Source organism: Panulirus ornatus, chromosome 5 (assembly GCF_036320965.1).
Source record: "Panulirus ornatus isolate Po-2019 chromosome 5, ASM3632096v1, whole genome shotgun sequence".
Taxonomy (NCBI): domain Eukaryota; kingdom Metazoa; phylum Arthropoda; class Malacostraca; order Decapoda; family Palinuridae; genus Panulirus; species Panulirus ornatus.
Genome location: NC_092228.1, coordinates 4616784 through 4629253, shown reverse-complemented (window position 1 = coordinate 4629253; position 12470 = coordinate 4616784). Strand labels below are relative to the sequence as shown.

At 42.0% G+C, this 12470-nt stretch overlaps 1 protein-coding gene across 1 annotated transcript in view; it reads right to left on the bottom strand.

Annotated features, from left to right (window-relative positions):
- LOC139746956 (uncharacterized) overlaps positions 1-12470 on the bottom strand; it is an 88710-nt gene that overhangs the window by 47852 nt on the left and 28388 nt on the right. The window contains exons 2-3 of the mRNA XM_071658657.1: positions 3163-3714; positions 1035-1088 (exon numbers count right to left, since the gene is read on the bottom strand). Coding sequence (XP_071514758.1) covers positions 1035-1088; positions 3163-3678 — 570 coding nt within the window. The 5' untranslated portion in view covers positions 3679-3714. The remainder of the gene's footprint in view (positions 1-1034; positions 1089-3162; positions 3715-12470) is intronic.

Sequence of the window (12470 nt, the reverse complement as noted above, 5' to 3'; positions counted from 1 at the left end):
ACCTAAGTGTAACTTACATGCAAACAGAAATTCAGTTTAACTTGTCATCATGTAAAACCTGCTATGGCACGCGACCAGCGTCGTCGTAACGTCATTCGTAAATATGGTTTCCTTATACTGATACTGAGCGATAATACAAGACATCACCTTCATTTAGTTAAACTATCCTGTACGCAGGCCTGTAATTCTGTTCATCAATAGACGTCAGAAAAAGATGAGTCCAATGGTTTACCAGTTCAAAAAGACGAGACACAGATAACAGACTTATAGGTGCCAAATATCATTTCAGTTCACAGTTCGCAAGTGTGAATGTCTAGAAGATCACGCAGATAAAATCAAATGTCTCTTGCCAAGCTAAAACATGCGACCTCTTTAAAGAGATCGGATTCCTACCCTAACAGGCATGATTAATATACCTACTAAAGGCGGTGATCTGTGAAGGAATGTAACGGTAACGAAATACGAAGTGACTGCAATGGGGAAGAGGGATTAAGCATGGGCCAGAATGGTGAATGGAACAGCTGACAGCAGCCTGACTGGCATCATGCCGATCCCACTTGTCATAAAAAGAGACCAGAAGGGTGAATGACTGATGACACTTTATCTTGCAGCCCCTTGCTTATGGCGTTACATGCATATGTTCAAGTAGACATACGAACACAAGCAAGCAGAGCACATATTCATACGCAATACACACACATAACCGTGAGGTAGGAACAGAAACGCCAAATAATGCTCTTTACACACGTATGAACTTTTTACAACGAATATAATAACATGCAAATATAATTCATGCAATCGAGGTCAGGCACACATATGAAGAGACTTTACGACCCAGCTGCTGTAACAAATTGGATATTTTACACTATATTCGTGAAAATCATTACAGGTCTTTACTCCAGCCAGGAGAGGGGGCTGACACGACATAAATAGCACAACATATCAGAAAGCCTATTGATATCACGTGCCCATGGATGAAATAATTAGTAAATTATGAATATAGAAAGCATGAATCATGGAGCATAGGAACTTACCCCAAAAGGATCCTTGAGCAGTATTGGGGAGTGTCTGTAAGACCGCTGCAGGTCCTGCTGGCAACATGGCGGAAAACAATATGACACAGTTAGTACCACACTGCTGCTAGATGAAAAACTTGAGTCAAGGCGTGTCTTATACACCTATTAGTTTCCGCTATATACATATTCAGCAGATTAAATAAAAATCTGAGCTAATTTTGTTAATATTCTAATTCTGTAGACTCTGTATTCTACGTAAAATCACGAAGACATTTTATGTTTTGCAATGTGAAATGTCTAAAATTATCCTGAAGTAGTATTGTTAAAATTTCCTTGATTTTAATGGATATCCCTCTTAATATGGCTCGTGTTTGACGCTAAATGTTATAGGGACTCCGATAGGGAGCATAAAATTCTTCATAAACTGAGTAGTATTTGTGTCGACCTTTAGGTCAACTGATGGTGATAATTAGAGGATAATCCCGTAAAGCTAAGAGAATTTTTATCAATACACTCCATTGTGTAAAGAAAATAGGAACCTTTCGTAATATGAATTTATTTCATTGACCGGATATCTCGAGCAAACTGTGCAGTCTTCCATTTAGGCGGGAAAACACACAACAGAAGGAGGCGGACACGTTTGGCTTCTGATACTTCTAATAGGAAATAGACTACGTAACCTAATTTTGACGGAATATAAGGTAAGGATCTATAATTCTTATATTTTCCTTTAAGTCTATAGATATGATTTTGATGAAAAAAGTGCGTCATCTGCGAGAAATTCGGCACTCATACGAAAACTTAAGGTAAGTGCACATAGTTATTTTTTAAAACATTTTTATTGGTTGCACTTTTTCCACAATCGCCTTATGAAGCAGATTAGTTCAGTATGTATTATAACGTCTAAGATTGAGAATATTTGAGTACAGCATTTCTGTAGTTTATATAGTAGTATATTTGGATTGCCAAGGTCGCAAAGGTAATAAATATTCTCATAATACTTCATGTAATGACATATTTCAACTATGTCTAACAAGAGTAAATGATGGTAAAACTAGGTGTGGTCATGGCGATTTCAATTTGTATGGACGAAAATTATAGTGGATTAGTTAGTGTATTTTTATTCCACCTGCAGTGATCACTTTCTAGAGTGTTCCATTGGGTTAGGTTTCTGAATTTGGTATTATCGTTTTTTGTAAAAACCATCTATAAAGAAGGGATGATAATACCAATCCAAAAAACCTAATTTAAGTTTTCGTTAAGAGATTACTGCAGGGGTAATAGAGTTCTACTACTTGCAATAAATCCACTGATATGATTCTCGTATACATCGGTGCATGTATCCTTCAACTTAATGTGCACATTAACGAATATATATATATATATATATATATATATATATATATATATATATATATATATATATATATATATATATATATTGGCAGTGATAAGGTAATCCACAGAATTATACTGTTCGTTTTGTATGTTCAGCAGTGGTTTTATTTGATCTTTTTAGTTTATTTACCTCTGATATTTTGTTTAAGCAAATCGCTATAAACGCTTAAAAGCGAGAACCCAAGCGTTGTAATCTGAAAGGTTCCTACACTTAAGATTCAGTAGCGCTTCCATGGAAGTCACTTATCCTAGTATAATAACCAATACTTGTTACGCATGGCTCATGGTGTCAGAAAGCTACGAAAAAAATTTACTCATAAAAAAAGATATCGAGTTAATTTGATATAGTTATTAATAAAATCAGTGTAGGATCCAAGGTGGCGCAGATGTTTCAACAGATCCGGTAATGAGAAACTCAACAAAAAATTAACTTCATGTAGTGAACACTAAAAACATAATGTTCCAATTATCAGGTACAACTGGTTTGTAAGAAATTTTTGATATGCTCATGAACCAACCAAGTTAATATTTAATATTTCTGGTGCTTTTTTTTTTATGGTTATGAAGATATGAAAATCCTTGCTTATTTTGGCCATTTTGTCTTAAGACTTTAATATTTAGATTTGTTTTCAGTTTGTATGGTAGTGTATGTTAGGGAAAATATATATCAGTGGCCACCATGGATCCAACAGCTGCAACTGCCGATTGTGTGAGGAAACGTAAGGCTATATAGACTACTGACACTGACCGTGGCCCTCTGGTGTGTGAAGGGTGTTGGGGAGGAAGGGTGCTGTGGCATAGGGTAGAACACCCCCGACTGCTGCGTCGCCTGCTGCATCACCTGCGTCGTAGTCTGCTGATGGTGTAAAACTTGCGTTGTCGACTGTTGTGACAGCTGCGTTGTGATTTGTTCTATCTGTGTGGCGGCGTGTGAGGCGGCCTCGGCAGCCGCTTGTTGCGCTGCCTGCTGCGCCGCCTGCCGCTGCTGCTGCTGCTCCAGCTGGGCGGCGGCCATGTGAAGGGCAGGTAGGACAGTGGCGGGCGTGGGCGTGGAGATGCAGGGGGACCCGGCCCGGTCAGCACCCATGCTGAGGCGACGAAGCTTGAAGGGCGTGGGTGTAGAGCGTGGAGATGCGACGGCGGGTGGAAGGCCGTGTACCCCGGGGGCAGCCACGGGAGACGAGACGGCCGTCCCCTCCGGCAGCCGCATGGGGGAATCCCCCCGGGGGCACCAGGAGCGGGGCCGGTTGCCCCGTTGTGACATGGCTGGCTGCCGATGACTGCTACCTCATCACATCACCTGCAACACATCACAGTACCACCTTATATGTCAGTTCCTAACATCCTTGGCAGAACGCGGCAGTTGAACATATACTACGTAAATAATGACAAGCTATCACTCACGGACCTGCATATGACTTAATACTGTTTAATGGGAGTACAAGGAACTGTTGAACATGCATTTTGCTTGATGCTATTTGATAACCCTACTTTTAACCTATTTCACCCTACCATATAGTTGGCTAGGGACGAGGGTTCAAGCAGACAATTTAACAGAAAATCTACGAGAGCGTTTAATGTGTGTCAGCGTGGCAGAATTTAATAGGCTATCATCTGTAACTTGCAAGGTTTAGTGTGAAATATTTCAGCATATATTGTCGGGTTTAATGACTACCAACAGTTTAAAGGGATAATCTTTATTTCAGAATCCGTAACATGCACGTCAGCCACAATTTTGATATACTTTATAACTTCTCACCCTTTCTAGATCGCGTACCCTACCTTGTCTTTCCTCTGATTTGTGTTCAGCCATAAATATTAAATGTTGAACATAAGTAAAATACTTTTATCCCGGATAACTCTCACGTTTACATCATTACGTAGCAGCTATAAATGTATGTAACATATTGCCCAAGGTCTCTTACAATAATGCCACATTCAATTTCCTTTTTATTTATGGTGGCGATTTCTAAAGACTAACACCACGTTCCTTATGGACAGCAAGAGCGTACCACTAGTCGTATGGGTAGAATTGATTACAAACCACTGCATTGCAAGAGTAAGGATTTATAAATGATAAAAGTCTCGGCTCCATACAATTGGTTTTCATCAATGACAAAGTCATAATTTCATATTCTGTAATATTCATATGTAGATTTGGTATGGCGTGTTCATCTAAAGAAAAAAAAAAAAAAGATTCACTATCAAATTAGACAAATTTTTCAGTAAAATGAATTCTTAAAAGTAAAGCTCGACTCGATGTGTGCATCCTCCTTCCACCCTCACCACTTTCCACAAGTACTCATGCCTTCATTTCCTGGTTGGTTGACCAGAAACTTTGCCATCCACGTATGCAATAGAAAATCGTAATTCTTATATTGATAAAGAATCTTTTCACGACTCGGGGGACATTTTGATGATTTGATAAAGTCTGCGGGAAACTACATGGCCACTTCACTACAGGTTAGCTAAGCTGAAACGAACAGTCATCCCAAAATCGACATTTCTGTCTCAACTTATGAAAACGTGTGTCGGCAGCGGATCAGTTAGGGATGAGGCGACAACAGATTCATCGCACGATTGGCCGTAAACAGTTCAACAGGAAACTGTTTGACGACACTTCGACATCAGAACATTTTACGCGTCGCATAGATCATCTCTGAACGTATCCGTAGTATATAACCATGACAATTTTATGCATTGATGCCAAGTGCACACAAGGGCCCTTCTGAGGTGTTTGTTTCGGCAGATAAGTAGGAGGAGGAAAGGTCGCTCTGCTCTGCTGGGGGATCTGGGGTCCACTCCTACTGGGCCCTCAGTCCACACTTGTAAACAATAACAGCGTGCGTGTGTGTTTGAGGGCCCACACGCACGATAGACTGCTCGGTGGCGGATGGCTCTGGAAGGTTCTACAAGCTTGTCGGTATGAAAATATTACCGTTACATAAATTTGCGGTAGTTACGCAAGGCAAGTATACTGAGTTTATGGATTCAAAAAATATATATTGATTTTATATCTTTATCAACTAGGTGCTGAACACGATCACACTTGTTAATTATGTTCATATTGTTCAAGTGTTCGCACGTATTACTGAACATGTACACTGTGCATTCAGACGAAAGACAGCACAAAATTTTATCAGCTGTGAGATATATAAGTCTTTGGGAAAGGCAAATCATTTCCTCTAGTATACACGCGAGTACACGAGTCATCCACCCCTCCACTCACCCGACCTATTTCAAACAATTGGCTGCGAGCGTCCAAGAGACAGTTCCGGTATCTGGCCAAGTGACTGAATCCGGGCTCTAGTCTAAGCTATATATTTTTTCTGCAGTTGTCTGGGTCGACTGGCCAGTCTACCATGTGTTTATTGTAAGATTTGTTTTGTTTTGCATTTCGTTTGTGCATTTTATTATTATTATTATTATTATTATTATTATTATTATTATATATATATATATATATATATATATATATATATATATATTTATATATATATCGGTCTATTGAAATGAGAGCACTGGAGCTAACCAGAGAAGTTGCAAGAAGGGCTAGCAAGAGAAACACCGTGAAAAGAGAGGAAATGAATGTTTTATTTGTCTTGGAAACAATGAAAAAATAAAGTTGATATGGCGATGTACCAAGAATGGAAAACATGAGAGATACCAAGAAGAATTTAAACTAGGTCTCTGAAGGAAGACACGTCCTGCAAGACGTCCTAGATTGAGAAGGATCAAGAACTCCCTTAAAAGAAGGGAGAAGACCGTGGAAGGAGTTGGAAAAACCAGAGGGTACTAGGACAGGAACTACTGGAGAAGATTGATTCGATGGCCGGAAACTCAGGCCTTAAGTCTACCTGGCGTCTGGTGACAAACGTCAGTTGGCGTCTGTTAAGCTGGCTTGTCTTTGATATCTGTTTCGCATCCGGTTTTTTTTTTTTTTGTCATGTATGTTTATGTTCGATCTCTAATTTATTTGGTTCGGTGTGTCTTGTGCAGCGCCCTTACCACAGCTGCTTGGTTGTTTGACGTATTTCTTGTTTTGCTTCTCGTGTTTGTCGACTTCTTTGTTTATTTCCTCTGGCTTGGTACTCACGTGTTTGTCGTAGAAACATTTTCAGGAAAACTGCAGTTGCGCAAATGTTCATCAAAGAATCATTGCTTCATGGGTTTGGTCAAAAGTTATTAGTAAATTTGAGGGCGAGGATTCGTGTATCATACGTGTATACTTGAACTTATAAGTGTATATGGCAGTTGATTCAAATGCAAGAATACTTAACGTAATTTATAGGAGTACAGTGTAATCTCCTGAGCATGGGGTCGTCCAAGCATGAGAGTTGGTGCATATATGCTTGAGAGCAGCAGACCGTGTATGTGTTTCGCCTGCCTGCACGCGTGCGTATGCATAAGACTGCATTCATTTCAAATGTATATCACATAACAACAGCTAGTCGGCTAGCTCCCTTCGGTGCCGCAGGAACCATAAAAACGTCACGTCTGTCATGTTCTGGCGCTCGGCTCGCCCCAGTTAGCAACAAGTAACGTGACCCGACCCCGTTTTCTGTCAAGGTCACAAGAGAAAAAAAGCCAAAAGGAAAAATATACATATATATTTAGCCTAACGACGGAATGCGTTAGTGATGTCGGCTTCGCGTAAGTCTACTGTTACTGCAACAGGTTCTGGACAGTCGACTGTGATGCAAGATGTTGCAGAGGGCGTGCACAACATACGATAAAAATGTCATTTGAAGGTCCATCATTTAAACGGAACGGCAGATACAGACAGCACACAACAAAATATTCTCAGCCATAAACATCAAGCTGCTGTAAACAACGTGGGAATTCGCTTGACATCTGAGTAAATAAACAGAGGAAATTAACACTCGAACAGCAAGAAAACATTCAAGATTGTCCTGTCATCTGAAGAAGCGCAGAGTGTTCTGAATGCCGCTGCGGTACAGTACTTATTGCCAGCGTAAATTGCTATAAAGTGTAACTTAAAACGAAAATTATGAACAGCGGTGGTGGTGAAGCGTTTCCCTTGCGCGCGCTTCGAGTGATGACCCAAAGCTCTGCCAATGTCGGTTATGTCTGGGTGAGTCCACCGCCTCGGCCCGCGCCTTCCTCCGCGGACGGAGATCCCTGGGGGAACCCGCTACTGTCGTACAGAACAGGGTGGACGCTTTGTGAATGCCCTGGTCATCGTGCGAATCTTAGTCATTCCATAATGTAGTGAGATATGTCGTAACTTTGGTGCGTTCTCCTTGCTCGAGACTGCTGACAGAAACGGACGAAGAACCGGACTTAATTTTACCCATCCACCAGAAATGGGGAAAATATGAGTATATACTTATTCCACTTCATCTCATCATATTCAGTTACTGACGTTTATGATACAGATAGAAAATATTATTTATTGGTTTTCACAACTTTGATATTTCCTGTGGGTGTGAGTGAAATACGATTGAATTCGTAAAATTTCTTTGTTTACCATGAAAAAAAAAATTCTAGTGATGCAACAAATCATTCATCTCAAAGAAATAACTACAGGAAATGAGATTAGGCTGTAATAACTGAACCAGTGAATAAGATCACAAGCCTAGTCGGTGTACTCCCAGGCCCTGTGGCAACACTTGGCAGCTGTTACTAGATTGGTGGTAAAGTGAAACAAAAAGTTTGATGAGCTAATTAATTTTGTTAGTTACACTTGGTGATGGAAGCAGATCCTCGCTGATCCCTGGGAACACGCTGAAAGACAGAGAAACTGACTGCTTTATGTCTGCAGTTACGTAAATCTGCACCACTTCACAGTAATGGTTCACTTCGTAAAGATAAAGATACCACAGTAGAAAATACTTGAAAGTACTAAACTGTTGGAGGTTTGTATGTTCTATGAAGGTGCGCGTTCATATGCACTTTGTTCGTATTCATATACCTCCGCGTTGCGCAGTTAGGTTCGGTGAAATATATATATATATATATATATATATATATATATATATATATATATATATATATATATATATATAATATATATACCAGCTGTGCCTTACTCTAACCCTATACATTGGACGTCGTTAACAGTTCACTGACCTGGCTACCGTTGCCAACCTCACGCCTGTTGCACCTTTTGTTCAGTCATAGTCCCTCATTTCTCCCCCAGCTATTTTTGGATAAATCACGTTGCGTAACAGCCTGATTTTAAGCAGAGAACCTCCATCTCTCTGCTGGTAAATTAAAACTTGTCTCTGCATTTAGACATAGAATAGAACCAGTGGAAAAGAAATTACGATTTTAAACAAATGCAGGAAAAAATATAGGGAAGCGTTGGCAGGGATAATCCCCGCCATTAGCGAGGCGAGTGCGGTCTGCCCTGAACTATCCGCGGCGGGGATGTGCTCCTTGCCAAGGGAGACGACACATTGCTGGGGCGTGTGGGATGACCGCTCGTCTCCAGGGACCAGGAGATTTACTTGTGCATGGGTAGGGATGCTTGCAGAAACTTTTACAAAAGAGAGGAACGGATTTCCAATGATATAAAGGAAATGGCCAATAGTTTGAAAAAAAAGAATATATATATATATATATATATATATATATATATATATATATATATATATATATATATATATATATGTATTTCTTCTTTTCTTTCAAACTATTCGCCATTTCCCGCATTAGCAAGGTAGCGCTAAGAACAGAGGACTGGGCCTCTGAGGGAATATCCTCACCTGACCCCCTCCTCTGTTCCTTCTTTTGAAAAATTAAAAAAAGAAAACAAGAGGGGAGGATTTCCAGCCCCCCGCTCCCTCCTCTTTTAGTCGCCTTCTACGACACGCAGGGAATACGTGGGAAGTATTCTTTCTCCCCTATCCCCAGGGATAAAATAAATATATATATATGCCCTGAGATTATTATTTGATAATATTTGTCGACAAAGTTCAGACCTCCGAAAAGAAAAAAAAAACTTGCTTATGGATATAAACTTGACTTTGATTTTTGAGTAAAATACTAGGGCTAAGGGAGCTGTGTGTTGAGTTAGGTTGTTCAGTAATGGAAAAATAAATGCAAGTGCTGCTGGGAGACTGGTGGGGTGGATTGTGAGGGAATGGTCCGTCTGCCAGACACGGTTGCCCGTCCGTGGTAGACGAGGGAGCTGTCTACCTGCCAGACTTTGCTGCCCCCGACCCGCGCGGTGGACAAGGGAGCAGCGGTCTGCTTGCCAGACGGCTGCCTGTCCCGCGACGGACGAAGGAGTGAGCGAGTCTGCCTGCCAGGCTGGGCCGCCCGTCCCGCGGTAGACCATGATGTTTATTGTGTGTGTCAGGAGCTGCGGTTCTTGTTTCGTTTGTCAAGAAACATGAGTAGCCATTGGTTGGTTAGGGTTTATACTTAATATATGTATGCATATGCAATGGACTGGTGTTCCCAGAAGTTCCATGAAAGTGTTTCCACCGTATTTTAGTTACGCAACCTTAGAAACCATTTCATGGGGTTCTTGCAGCCTGGAGCACGCGTCTCACGCGAGATTAGAGTAACGTAAGGTCCTTTTGGAGGCGAGGGGGTTCCCGATAACTCTTCACGCCTTTCCGTCAGCTGACGATAATACATCCTCGTTGAAGCTGGCTTCTCGCTCGCGGTGTTGGCGCTCAGGAGGATCCCAGGAATATATATATATATATATATATATATATATATATATATATATATATATATATATATATATATATATATATATATATATTAGGAAACTCTGTATGGAGCTCTTTGATCTCCATTCAGATGCAGGAAAATGATGGAAGTGTGAGTGAAATTTGAGAGATCATGAGTGAGCTGGGGGCGTGGTTAGAGGACATGAAATATATCGTAGTGGTCTCTTACTGGGGCGGGGCGGGGCGGTTGGGTGCGAGAGTGACGTGTGAGGGTAAGATATGGCGGGGCGGGAGTGATGGGAGGTGGTGAGTGTGACATCATCTCCTTGGGGCTGGGGCAGGGCGGGGCGGGGCGGGTCAGCGACACGGGGCAGACAAGTGGACCAGGCCATATGGCGTTCCTTGGGACACTAACCTCACCTCCGGATCCAACATATTTTCATTTTATTTTCTTTTTTTTTTTTTTTTCCTTAGGGTGTGTGGCGCTCTGAACCAACCCTGCCTGACTCCTTCCTCAAGCGAGCCAAACATAGCAAGCTTTGGTTTGGGAGCTTCCTTTGTTGAAACCAGGTCAGACGAGGCCAGCCACAAGGTTTTGAGTTTGTTTATGGTGAACCAGGCCAGCTGTTAGGCGTTGTTTTGGGTTCACTTTTGGAGAAATCAGGACAGACGGCCCAACTGCTCTGGTCACGGGGCGTCGCTTTATAGCTAAACTGCCGAGGTATTAGGCGGGGTAGATTTCCGCCATTGTCTGGTTTATTCTGCGTTGGTTTAATTACCTAAACAATAGATAATTACACGTTGTTCCGTGCTAACACGATAATCCACGTTATCAAATTGTATATTTGAATCAAGTGTTCATTACATGAGCTTGGTGGGCTGACCCTTAGTTAGGATGGCTTGATCATTGGCTTTAGCCTTTAGAGAAAGGCCATAATGTTCAAGGATCGTACCGTCGCCTTCAAAGGGTCACAGCGTCGTACTTCAAATGTCGTATGGCCTTGCTGGAGGGCCGCATCGTCGTGCTCAAGGGTCGCACCGGCGTGTTCAAGGGCCGTAACGTTGTGCTTAAGGGTCGTACCGCCGTGTGCAAAGAGAAGAGTCCCCTGAATGCCTGGCAGTTTTAAATCGATGTGGCAGCATCTTCCACGTTCGCTGTATAACCCTGACAACCCCGTACCAAACTTACCAGAACGATGGGTAAGTGCCAGCTGAAATACAGCTACCTACCTACCTATCTACCTACCTACCAACCTATCCACCTACCTACCCACTTACCTACCTACCTACTTACGATGAGGTTTTGTCATGAGGCAAGGCTCTCTCGCAGAGAGAAAGAGAAACTGTATCTTTGAATATTAGTAATGAGATATTCTATCAATACTTCTTGACGAATGTCATACGTGAAATGTAAGTAACATCTTGATATACATCAACTTTTGTAGAGTGTATTGTGATATTTTACGTATGTTGTGTGTTCTTATGTTGCCTATTATTATCGAATGTCTCACCATAGCCTATTTTGTTCGTTGATTAAGAATGTAACCTACTTCTGATTTTTTTTCCGTAACCTACTTATATTTCAGCCTATTTGGTCAGTTATGATATAATCTGTAGTGTTAGTCGTTCTTGATGTAGACTATTTGTTGAATTTTCATGTTTGCTTATCTCCTGTTTACTTCATGATGTATTCATTTTTCATAACACCTCCAGCTTGATGTTATCAGTTACGTAAGAAGTCTTTGAAAACCAGCCTGGCCTGCCTGTCCTAAGGCCTGGATGAGTGAAATCCATTCCTTTGTGTTTCTAGGTGCGTAGACGCCAGCGTTATTATGCCTGTGAGAAATTGACAAGGGAAATGACTTCAGTACTCCTGTACCGCCTCGCTCAGGCGTCATACCGCCGTGCTCAAGGGTCGTACCATATGCTCAAGGGTCATACCGCCGTGCTCAAGGGTCATACCGCCGTGCTCAAGGTTCACACCTCCATGTTCAAGACTTATACCGCTTAACTCAAGGTTCATACAGCCGTGCTCAAGACGTGGAAAAGATCCACCGCAGGGAGAAAGCACAGATGCTTACTGAGGTGTATGTGTGCGCGCGTGTGTGTGTGTCAGTGTCTGCCGCCAGCACAGCTCCGTCCTAGACCACAGATTAGGCAGGTTCTAGGCTGCTAAAAGTAGCTCCAGTGGACATGTCAGCCACTAGTTTAGCTTTTAAGTGGCGAGGCAGGGAGGGGGAGGGGCGTCGATGTGATGTCCTGTGGTAGCGGGGTTGGGGCGGGGTTCCGTTGTGTTGGGGGTGGCGCAGGGTTCCTGTTAGTGAGGGGGCGGGTTGGGGGCCCCGTCGTTATGAAGGTTGGGGAGGAGACGGGGAAAGAGGGGAAGAAGAAGAAGTCTGGTTTA